The sequence below is a fragment of the Tursiops truncatus genome, chromosome 2, assembly GCF_011762595.2.
Source record: "Tursiops truncatus isolate mTurTru1 chromosome 2, mTurTru1.mat.Y, whole genome shotgun sequence".
Taxonomy (NCBI): Eukaryota; Metazoa; Chordata; class Mammalia; order Artiodactyla; family Delphinidae; genus Tursiops; species Tursiops truncatus.
The window spans coordinates 169,525,926-169,537,973 of NC_047035.1; the positions used below are offsets into that span (position 1 = coordinate 169,525,926).

General features: G+C 45.4%; 1 protein-coding gene across 2 annotated transcripts in view; it reads right to left on the reverse strand.

Moving 5' to 3' along the window:
• NMT2 (N-myristoyltransferase 2) overlaps window positions 1-12,048 on the reverse strand; it is a 55,797-nt gene that overhangs the window by 25,111 nt on the left and 18,638 nt on the right. For both annotated transcript variants that reach the window (XM_019933488.3, XM_033852476.2), the window contains exon 2: window positions 2,895-3,030. In XM_019933488.3, coding sequence (XP_019789047.2) covers window positions 2,895-3,030 — 136 coding nt within the window. The remainder of the gene's footprint in view (window positions 1-2,894; window positions 3,031-12,048) is intronic.

The following is a 12,048-nucleotide window of genomic DNA, read 5'->3' on the forward strand; positions in this document are numbered from 1 at the left end:
TTTTTTGCCGTATGCGGGCCTCTCACTGCTGTGGCCTCTCCCGTTGCGGAGCACAGGCTCCAGACGCGCAGGCTTAGCGGGGCCATGGCTCACGGGTCCAGCCGCTCCATGGCACGTGGGATCTTCCCGGACTGGCACACGAACCCGTGTCCCCTGCATCGGCAGGCGGACTCTCAACCACTGCACCACCAGGGAAGCCCCGTGAGTCAATATTTTTATAGATGACACTCAAAGTAGATTCAAGTAAGTACAACTTTCAAATCCATAGCGACAGAGCAGTAAGGAAAACTCAGCTATGATAAATTCTTAAACCTATCCAACCACCTACCAGAGCAGCACCACACGGGGTGTTTGGAAAGGTAAGAATGTGTGCTGACCCCGCATTAGCCTCCCACTATCATATTCTGGTGTAAGAGTCAGACATGCCTCTTTTCCTCCATATCTGTTCCTTGGGAAATACTGAACACCAACTGTACTCTTTGCCCATTATTTTCCAATTTAATACCTTGGAAAAAATGTTCAAGTCCTTCATCACTAAGAAGTGTACAAGAACCCAAATATCATTTTATTTTGGTTCTTGAGCGTAGACTGCAACATTCTCTAAACTGAAGAATCTCTAAAGGTCACTGTAAATGACGGTGTTATGTAGAGCTGACATCAGTTTCAGGGAAAGAAGCCGCAGTTTTTAAAATGCAGTGAAAAGCCCACATTAAAACAATTTTGACTTAGTCTTCATGAAAAAAGAAAAGAATTTCTCTACGATACCACGGTAGCAGTTCCTCCTGCCTTGCTTGGCTGTAGTTTTTCTTCTTTTTTTTTTTAAATTCCAACCACCCACTCATTTTATTTTTTATTTTTTTAAAATTTATTGAAGTATAGTTGATTTACAATGCTGTGTTAATTCCTGCTGTACAGCAACGTGACTCAGTTATACATATATGTATTTTTTTTCATATTCTTTTCCATTGTGGTTTGTCACAGGATATTGAATATAGTTTCCTGCGCTATACAGTAGGACTTTGTTGTTTATCCATCCTACACATACTAGTTTGCCTCTGCTAATCCCCAATTCCCATTCTGTACTTTCTTATAAGTGAACAGAGGCAGGGGAAGGGCCCTAAATCACCAGGGGTACAGGGCTGGGCAGCAGCTGATGGTGATGACAGAAAGAATAAGGAGATGGTCACAACTGCATGTAAATAACACCACATTTGTCTGATGAAGCAACGATGAGAAATGGACAAGATATCTTGCCAGCTTATGGTGCACCTTATATGAGTTACCTTGGAACTTATGTCTGTGGATAGACTATTTATTACCAGAGAAGCAAGTTGAAAAGCTAGTGAGGGAAACTGCACTTTCTTCTCACCCCACAAAGGCAATCAGGGAAAAATTGGGGCAAGGAATTTTCCTTCCCAGTGATTCCTGGTCCTTATGTGTAAAACAGGTAACAACGACAGCAAAACTACCTGCAAGACTCACTCAACGTCGTAAGATGTAAAGTTTGTGCAAGAAAAAAACCTGAGACCCCACAAAACTGGCGTAACGGTAACAACTGCCATGTATACACAGTGCTCCGCAGCAGAGGTCCCACCCCCCAGGCCACGGACTGGTACCGGCCCGTGGCCTGTTAGGAATCGGGCTGCACAGCAGGAGGCGAGTGGCGGGCGACTGAGCGAAGCTTCATCTGTATTTACAGCCGCTCCCCATCGCTCGTGTTACCGCCTGAGCTCCGCCTCCCGTCAGAATTATGGTGAGTTGTATAATTATTTTATTATATATTACAATGTAATAATAATAGAAATCAAGTGCACAATAAATGTAATGCGCTTGAATCATCCCAAAACCATCCCCCCGGCCCTGGTCCGTGGAAAAACTGTCTTCCACGAAACTGGTCCCTGGTGCCGAAAAGGCTGGGGACCGCTGCTTTACATGGTATAAAAACCACATTATAAAGATGGTCTGATTGTGACCTCATTAACAGCCTATGAGCTGGGGAGGAGGCATGTCCCCAAGCTGCAGATGAAATGAGCTTAAGGAGGGGCAGAGCCTGGCAAAGGCTCACAGCTTGAGAGCTTTGGGGCAGGACTGAGCTCCTGCCATGACACCACGCACTGCCCAACTTACTTGGAGCTACAACAATCAGATGACCTCTGCTTTGTTATGCTTCTAACTCTACCCCTTTTCGCTGTGAGTTTCTGGCATCGAGGACTCTGTTTCCTTGGGCCCAGCACACGAGGTCTCTGTTCACAGCCAGGATGATGGGTGGCCCCAGGGAAGTGGCGCCTGGCATCGGCATCTCCAGAAGCATACAGAGATGCAGGGCCCAGTAGGACCACTTCTGGTTTGGTCCAAAATGGGTTACTTCCTACCCTTGGCAATAGAATTAAGAATGGCCACTGCAGACTGGTCCAAGGCAAAGTCAACGTGAGACTTACCCATGGTTGCTCCTGCTGAAACCTGCTGCCAGATGGTGCTGTGCTATTCAGGTAATTAGACACCCAGAAAAATGAAAATGTGAATATCTTCTGAACAAAAGGGAATCAAATATTAAGCGTAACTACAAAAAAAATTCCCCAAAAACCAGAAACAAAAATCTAACAAGGTCACCGTGAGACTTTCTTCTATGACTACAACCTATGTACTAATTCACTGAGAAAGGGGGGATGTGGGCAGAAAACACACAGACATAGAAGCCCAGCACGGACCTCTTAGTTTTCTGGGTGCCAACGTCAGTCCTGGGAAGGCTGTAAACCTGCTGTGACCACACAGTACACAGTCACGGCAACACCCTAACTACACCTCTGAGCCAACAGGGCACTCGCCTAAGCTGCCCGGACCCGCTTTCACACACATGGGACACCACGGAGGTTAAAAGAAAACATGGTTCTCACTTTTGAAGGCGGCTGAATTTTAATCTCCTGGGAATCAGATGCCGAGTCTGACTTGGTGCCTCCGGAATTCGGTTTCTCCTTTTTTCTCTTCTGTTTCTTCTTTTTCTTTTTGGCACCCAGATCACCTCCGGGACTCCTGTTAGGAAATTCACAGGGTTTGTAAAAACAACAACAGGTCATTATGTAAAATCTGAATTGCATGAAATTAATCATTTAGGAAAAACACATGTTATACACAGGAGGGAAAAACTACGTTAGGATGTGCAATATTCTGATTGATAAAAATATATATATATTTGCAGATGACCAAAATATATATTTTTCATCTATATTTGCTCTTGATCCATGGTTCCTGGGTCACGGCTTCCAAACTCCTTGGAGTTTCCTAAAAGATTAGAACTTTAAGGTAGGTGTCCCTTATGTCATGTTAAGAAGGTCACTTCTCGAAGCACCTAAGGACGGGGGCAGGTCGCCAGGGGAGCCAACCCTGTGATTAGAGGGCTGGAATTTTCAATCCCACCTCCCTGACCTCCGGGAGGGGAGAGGGGCTGGAGGTTGAATCAAACACCAATGGCCAATGATGTAACCAATCATGCCTATATAACGAAGCCTCCATAAAAACCCAAAAGGATGGGGGTTCAGAGAGCTTCCAGGTTGGTGATTTCTCTCCAAGTGGAGGTTTGGGGACAGTGGCGCCTGGAGAGGACACGGAAGCTCTGTGCCCCTTCCCCACACCTTGCCCTGGGCACCTCTTCCATCTGACAGTTCCTGAGTTCCATCCTTTTATAATAAACAGGTGATCTAGAAAGTAAATGTTTCTCTGTGAGCTGCTCTAACAAATTGACCGAATCTAAGAAGGGGGGTCTTAGGAAACTCCAATCTGTAGCCCGGTCAGAAGCACATGTGACAACCTGGGTTTACACCTTGGAGGGGTCGGGGGGGATAGTCTCGTGGGACTGAGCCCCTAACCTGTGGGATCTGATGCTGTCTCTGCATAGACGGTGTCAGAACTGAGATGAATTTCAGGACACCCAGCTGGCGTCTGAGAATTGCTTGGTGCTATGTGAGAACCCTCCACCCCTACCTCCCCACTGGAACTGGGTCCAGGAACCCAGAAGAATATTAGTCTACGCTCAGTCATCCTGCAGGGTGCTTAGATGTCACTGAAGCAGGAAAACTGTAGCAATAAACTCTATTTTATCGCCAAAGTCAAATAGCTTTCACAGGTATCACTGCTCCACTAACTTACTTTTAAATCAGCCTTTTCAGGGAGAGATACATGTCATAAAATATTCCATTATAAACATCTCTTGGGCACAACAAACCACTAATCTTGACACAAGAGAACCAAAGAAGGGGCATCTCTGCAGGGGGTGGCTTTTTTCCTGATAAAGATTTTTATTAGAAGGATTAACAATAAAAAAACTCTACAGGAAAAAAAAAAGTTCACTGGCAAAACATTTCTGTTTGGAACCCTTGTCATATTAGAGCTGTAATCTTCTGAAAGAGAAAAAGAGACACAAGGAGATTTAAAATTTCCCTTTCTTTGGGCCTACTCTCCCACAGTATTCCCAGAAGGTAAATTCAAATTTTGAGTCAGAGATTATTATTGCATTATCCCCTGATGCAGGGAAAAGTGATGGAAATAAGCAATTCTGTTCTATTGTTCTTAATTAGCTCTATCTGTTCCTATTTTCTTTCTTGAATTTTTGCCTAATTATCAAATACATATTCATTATATAAGACACAAATGTCATTAATTAACAGCCTTATAACAGGGTCCCTCAAAGGCAGCCAATAGTTCTTCTGGTATAAATTCTTCTAAAATAGCCTTTCTTCTCTAAGCATGCCTTCGTTTTTACTACGAGTAAGTTTTCAACAAAAATTGAATCTTAAACACACTATTTTGAAACTTGGCTCCTTTTCTCCTTCCATTTAACAAATGTGTCTTGGATTTCTTTCTTTCCATGTCAGGATATATTGAGCTACCTCATTTCTTTTTAGCAACTGGGTAGCATTCCATTGTGTCAGTGTATCATATTTTATGTAACCATTCCTACATAAAATATGCTGCTGCAAAAAAATATTCTGGTACTTACATCTTTGTGCATTCATGCTAGTTTGTCCAAAGGTGGAAATGTGAGGTCAAAGGGCATGCACATTTTTAGTTTTAGTGGATAGTTAAGCCTGCTTTACTAAATACTCTTCCAGTTTCCACTATACCAACAGTAAATCAGTTTCTGGTTCTGAATACAAGGAGCTTGGAAGTCACCACTCCATCCCAGCAGACTGAAAAGTCAACAGTTCTTCTGAGATCCCTAAGGGTGGGAGGCAGGGACACAGGACAAACTGCTGCCCCCAAGATTGGAGAGACAGCTTCTGGGAGCAGAGACTCACGCGTGGAAACCTCCATGGGAGCCAGGGCTCAGGCAGGAACCCCTGGACCGCAATTCACAGAGCCCTGGAGGCTACATGTGAACAAGACCCAGAGTTAGGAGCCCAGTCACAGGGTCTCCCACGCTTTTGTGAGTTCTACCCTCAGGAGCGCAGTCAGGTTCCCACAGTAGAGAGCAGAGAAAAATCCCCTCATGCTTCTGGTAGAGGGAGGGGAAGAGGAATCATTTCTGAAAAATGCCAGACGTTCTGTGCTTCTTAACAAGGTCTGTCCTCAGCAGAAACTAGTCAACCAGAGCCTAAGCAGCTGGGCTACGGTCAGAGCTTAACTAATCTGGGGAAAAGAAATACCTGGCTCCAGCCCCCGTTAGCCATCCTGTTCACATTTGTGAGCTCACGGTCCAGAGGCGCAGGATCACTGAAAGACTGAGGCCGGATCACAGGACCCCGCAATGCCTCCCGCCCCACACGCCTCACCACCACATGACCAAAGGCCTACTTACAGCAGTTCCTTTCACCCAGGACATCATGTCTGGCTATCAAGAAAAAACTACAAGGCATTCCAAAAGGCCAAAAACACGCCTGGGAAAGATACCGCAAGCATCAGAGCCAGACGTGGCAGGGACGGTGGAATGATCAGGCATGGGATTCGAAACAACTCTGATTAATATGCTAAGGGCTCAAATGGACAAAGTAGATAGCACGTGAGAACAGACAGGCGATGTAAGCAGAGATGGAAATCCCAAGAAAGAACCGAGAAGAATCAAAAACGCTGCAACAGAAATGAAGGATGTCTTTGATGGGCTTATTGGTAGACTGGACGTGGCTGAGGAAAGAATCTCTGAGCTTGAGGATACAGCAGTGGAAACCTCAGAGACCCCCCTAAACCTGAAAAGCAAAGAGAACAAAGATGGAAAAAACAGAACGGAACATCCGAGGACTGTGGGAAAACTACAGAGAGTATAACATATGTGTAATGGGAGAACCAGAAGGAGAAGAGAGGAAGAAATGGAAGAAATACTTGAAACAATAATGACTGGGGATTTCCCCAAGTCAAAAGCAGGTGCTAACCCACAGGTCCAAGAAGCTCAGAGAACACCAAACAGGATAAATGCCCCTAAAATGGCATCTTGGCAAATCATTCTCAAACTACAGAAAATCAAAGATGAAAAGAGCCGGAGAGGAAAAATTACCTTACCTGTAGAAGAACAAAGGACCAAACAGTAAATGAGAACAGCAATTTCCCTATGTCTTTGCCAGCACTGAAATATAACCATTCTTTTTCATACCTGACAATCTGATAGGTAGAAAAAATTTCACTGTAGATTTAATGTTCCTTTAGTTAACCAGGGGTGAGGCTACATATCTTTTTCTAAAAATAAATTTATTTATTTTATTTATTTATTTTTGGCTGCGTTGGGTCTTTGTTGCTATGCGTGGGCCTTCTCTAGTTGCATGAGCCAGGGCTACTCTTCACTGCAGTGCGAGGGCTTCTCATTGCAGTGGCTTCTCTTGTTGCAGAGCACAGGCTCTAGGCGCGCGGGCTTCAGTAGTTGTGGCACGTGGGCTCAGTAGTCGTGGCTCGCGGGCTCTAGAGCGCAGGCTCAGCAGTTGCGGTGCACGGGCTTAGTTGCTCCGCGGCATGTGGGATCTTTCCAGACCAGAGATTGAACCCATGTCCCCTGCATTGGCAGGCGGATTCTCAACCACTGCGCCACCAGGGAAGCCCTACATATCTTTTTATATGTTTACAGAGCATTTATATTTTTCCACGAATAGCTCATTCATATCCTTTTTCCATTAGCCATCTTAAAAAGCAATGATTTGTAGGTGTCCTTTATAAAAGCATGGATAGAACCTGTCATTTATTAAGAATTTTTACTTTGGTCACTTTAATCTCATTTAATCCTCACAACAGGCCTATGAGAGATACTACCCTCTGCTTATATTCCATCGCCTAGTTTGGTGCCCATTGTTTAGACTGTAAATACACAGTTTAGTTTTTAGCATTCCACTTAATTTATGGTATTTTTTCCTGTACAGACAATTAAAAATTTTATGGGGTCTAATACTTAAAATTTTTCCCTTGTGGTTATTTGGCTTTCAAATCTTGCTTAGAAAGCCTTCCCAATTCCAAAATTACATAAGTATCCTTCTGTAACTTTTTCTCTTTTAGCTTTATGACTTTTGGGGAAAAATATTTAGCTTTCTAATTCATTTGGAATAAAGTGTGTAGAATGTGAAGTCCTGTATTCCTACTTTCCAAAAGTACGTTTCAAATACAAGAAAGCCCCTTTATAACACAGCTTGTTATTACAGGGGCCACACTGAGCGCCCAAAGACTAACAAGCAGATATAATAAGAGGCGGAAGTGCCTACTCGCTGGATACGATTGCATGGCAAGGCCTTGCTGCCAGACACTGCTCCGGGTGCAAGCGGTTTCGAAATACGTCTTCCAATTCTTTGATGCTTCTCCCATCGAGAGGTGGGAGTCTCTTTCCCTCCTCTTGAGTCTGGGCAGGCTCGTCACTTGCTCGTAACGCAGTGTAAGTGACACTACATGACTTCTGAGACTAGGTCACAAAAGACCACGCACTTTCCACATGGCTCCCTTGGGATGCTCAAGTCTGGGGGCAGCCAGGAGCCACGTAAGAGGTCTGACTGCCCTGAGACCACCCGCTGAAGCCACGGGAGGGAACCCTCATGAATGCCCAGTGTGGTCAAGTCTGCAGAAGACTCCAGCCCAAGGCAACATCCGTCTGTAAGCGCACAAGAGACCCTGGATGAGGAACTGCCTTTCCCAGCCTCCTCCCCCACCGGATCTGCAAGCCTGATAAAGCAACGTTGTTTTGTGTCACCAGGCCTGTAACGGTGTTGCATGCAGCAATAAAAACTCAGCCAGATACGTGGGGTGTGAAAGTGGAGGGCTGCTGTAACTAAAACCCGAAACACGCGGCCCTGGCTTTCAGACCAGATGGAAAGAGCCTGCGGCGACTGTAAGCAGAAGCCTGACGGTCTCAAGGAGGCTGGTGGCGAGGGCCTGGGAAAGTAAAGGAAGTGATATGGGAAGATCGACGGAAGGGGACCCCCGTTATGTAGTAGAGGAATGTTTATAAAACTGCCGCCAGAGATAACGTGGGAAATAGAGAATGGACGTAATGAGCATGAAAATCTAAAACGATTTCTGGGCAGAAGGCTGAAATCGTGCTGGCTTCTCCCAGCTGTGAAAATGAGAGCAGAGAGACATTAACTCAAGAATGAGCTTCTCAGCAGTTGAGAGGAAGTTAGAGAATACACGGGCCCAGGCAGGGCTTGCTAGACTCAAAATTAAACTGTCCCTCATCCCCAGCATCCCCAGAAGGCAAAGGCTGTACATATTAAGAAATGGTCTCAGGACAGAAAGTCAAACCTGGAATGCAGCTGTGGTTAGGACCTCAGAAAATCTTCAAGGTGGTGTTCCATAGACCATTTCAAACAGACAAAACACCCTCTCGGTTTCTGAAGGATGTGCCTCTTCTATTCTGTCTCTAAACAGTACAGCTTCTAAATCTTCTGGACATTCAGCCTCACATAAAGACCAAGGTAGAGAAAAGCTTATCTTGAAGAAGAGGTTGGTGGGTGTGGCTTTTGTGCAGTACAGTGGTCCCCAACCCCGGGGCTGCAGACTGGTACCCGTCTGCAGCCGTTGGGAACTGGGCCACACTATTAGAGGTGAACAGCGGGTGAGAGAGCGAAGCTTCATCTGCCTCTCCCCATTGCTTGCATTACCGCCTGACGCATCCCCCCACCCCTCCCCGTCCGTGGAAAAACTGTCTTCCATGAAACTGGTCCATGGTGCCAAAAAGGTTGGGGACAGCTGGATTATACATTGAAACAGGAAGTCCAGTACATTTTTTAAAGAATTACACCAGCTTGAAAGAGACAGAACAGGACAAAATGCAAAGAGGCCTTTGGACCCTCAGCCTTTTACAGGCAGGAAGCAGACAGAGAAGGTCACTCACTCAGATGCAAAGTCATCTTTTCTTTTGGAAGGAGGATTTAAAGGGCAGAACCCACAGCCCAAGGGACAGAGGCCAGAGCCATGGAGAGCAGCTCCTGAAGATTAGGACTGAACTCAAACCAAGGGACTGGCGACAGGTTCCTGGCTGGATTTCAGAACGGCTATGGACCACTGGCTGTGCTGTGCTACTTCCCCCTTTTTGAATGGAACCACCACCGTGGCTCCCCTATACCTGTCCACCCTTCCACAACGGGCATGTGGGGAGCAGACAACATACCTGCTCATTTTACAGGTATTGAGATGGACTCTGAGGGCCCTCATCCACCTAGACTTGGTTTAGATGATGAGATCCTGCACTTCAAGCCTGAGCCTCATATATAAGCCAAAACGCGATATGATTTGCAGGAGAGCCTCAGGGAGGGTAAATGTATTCTACTTGTGGGAGAATGTGCATACTTTTAATGGCCAGAAGATGGACTGTGGTAGTTTTCAATACATCCTCAAATTTTTTAGAGACTCCTCCCAATGAACGATGGAATCTAGCTCCCCTCCCCTTGAATGTGGATGGGCTTGTGACTCACAACCAATCATTCACAACAAATGTGTCAATATATGACTTCCCAGTCTAGGTGAGAAGCTCCCACCCACTTCTAGAGGTGTGCATGCTGGCGAGGCCACATGGGTGGGCTCTAGTCAACAGCCAGCATGGACGGACAGTCATGTGAGTGAGCCCCCCCGGGCGTCCACTGCAGGGGAGCCTTCAGCTGACTGAAGCCTGAGCTGAAATCTGACTGTGACCCCATGAGATCCCCAGCCAGAACTCCCTCCAGCCATGCCCTTTCCAAATTCCTAACCCACAGAATCTGTGAGCCTAATAAAATGGTTGCTGGCTTATTAAACAGCAAGCTACTGGAACATCAAGATACAGCAATGAACAAAGCAACGTCCTGCCCTATGGAGCATATATTCTTAAGGCAACAGACAACACACAGATGGGAGGCTTATGGGAAATTAAAGGAGGCGGAGCCTGCACAGTGTGTAGCTTAGCGTCTGGCATGGAGTAAGCCATTCAATAACTGATAGGTACTGTTCTTATCACACATTTAGGCATGTTGTTTCCTCTGCCAGGACACCCTTCTCTCCTTCATTTCCTGGCAGATTGCTTTTCGTTCAAGATTTAGGCCAAGACAATAGACACATCAAAGAATGCTCCACATTGCTAATCATTAGAGAAATGCAAATCAAAACTACAATGAGGTATCACCTAACACCGGTCAGAATAGCCATCATCACAAAATCTACAAACAATAAATGCTGGGGAGGGTGTGGAGAAAAGGAAACCCTCCTACACTGTTGGTGGGAATGTAAGCTGGTGTAGCCACTGTGGAAAACAGTATGGAGGTTCCTCAGAAAAATAAAAATAGAGTTGCCATATGATCCAGCAATCCCACTCCTGGGCATATATCCAGACAAAACTATAATTCAAAAAAGATACACGCACCCCTAAGTTCATAGCAGCACTATTCACAATAGCCAATATGTGGAAACAACCTAAATGTCCATTGACAGATGAATAAAGAAGATGTGGTATTCCATATATACAATGGAGTACGACTCAGCCATAAAAAGAATTAAATAAAGCCATTTGCAGCAACATGAATGGACCTAGAGATTGTCATACTAAGTGCAGTAAGTCAGAAAGAGAAAGACAAATACCATATGATATCACTTATATGTGTAATCTCAAATATGACACAAATGAACCTACCTATGAAACAGAAACAGAATCATGGACATAGAGAACAGACACGTGGTTGCCAAGGGGGAGGGGGTTGGGGGAGGGCTGGGGTGGGAGGTTGGGGTCAGCAGATGTAAACTGTTATATATAGAATGGATAAACAACAAGGTCCTACTGTACAGCACAGAGAACTGTATTCAATATCCTGTGAAAAACTATAATGGAAAAGAAAAAAAAAGAATGTATATGTATATATGTATAACTGAATCACTTTGTTGTATAGCAGAAATTCACACAACGTTGTAAATCAACTACACTTCAAAAAAAAAAGATTTAGGCACGCTCAAAACCCAGTGCTCTTACCTCTTTCCCCACTAGAGTGTAAGCTGCCTAAGAACAGAAGGTCTCCCATTTCTTTAAAAAATGTGTGAAATAATAGAGAAAATATCTATTGGTCTTTGACCCCAGTCCCTGGCACAGAGCTCCTAAAACCCTGGGAATTTCCTGGGAGCGAGCAGTGTCTTTGGTTCCAGTGCAGTGCCTCTGCGTGGGCTCCTGGATGGTCACCACAAAGACCAAGCCATGATCAGAAGCCTGACATTTTCAGCTCCGTCCCCAGTTCTCCAGAGAGGGGAGAGGGGCTGGAAATGGAGTTAATGATCGATCGTAAGCCTTCACAGAAGTCCCCAGAAGTGCAGGGTTCAGAGAGCTTCCAGGCTGGTGATCACATGGGTGTCGGGAGGGTGGTGCCCGGACAGGGCATGGACACCCGTCCCCCGCACACCTCGCCCATCTGGGTGTTCATCTCCATCCTTTACCACGTTCTTTCACAATCAACTGGTGAACAGTAGAAAGTGTTTTCCTGAGTTCTGTGGATTCAAATTAATTGAATCCGAGGAGGGGATCTTAGGAAACTCCAATTTGTAGCTGATCGGTCAGAAGCACAGGTGACAACCTGGACTTAGCATTGGCATCTGAAGTGGGGAGAGGGCAGTCTGGCAGGACTGAGCCCTCAACCTGTG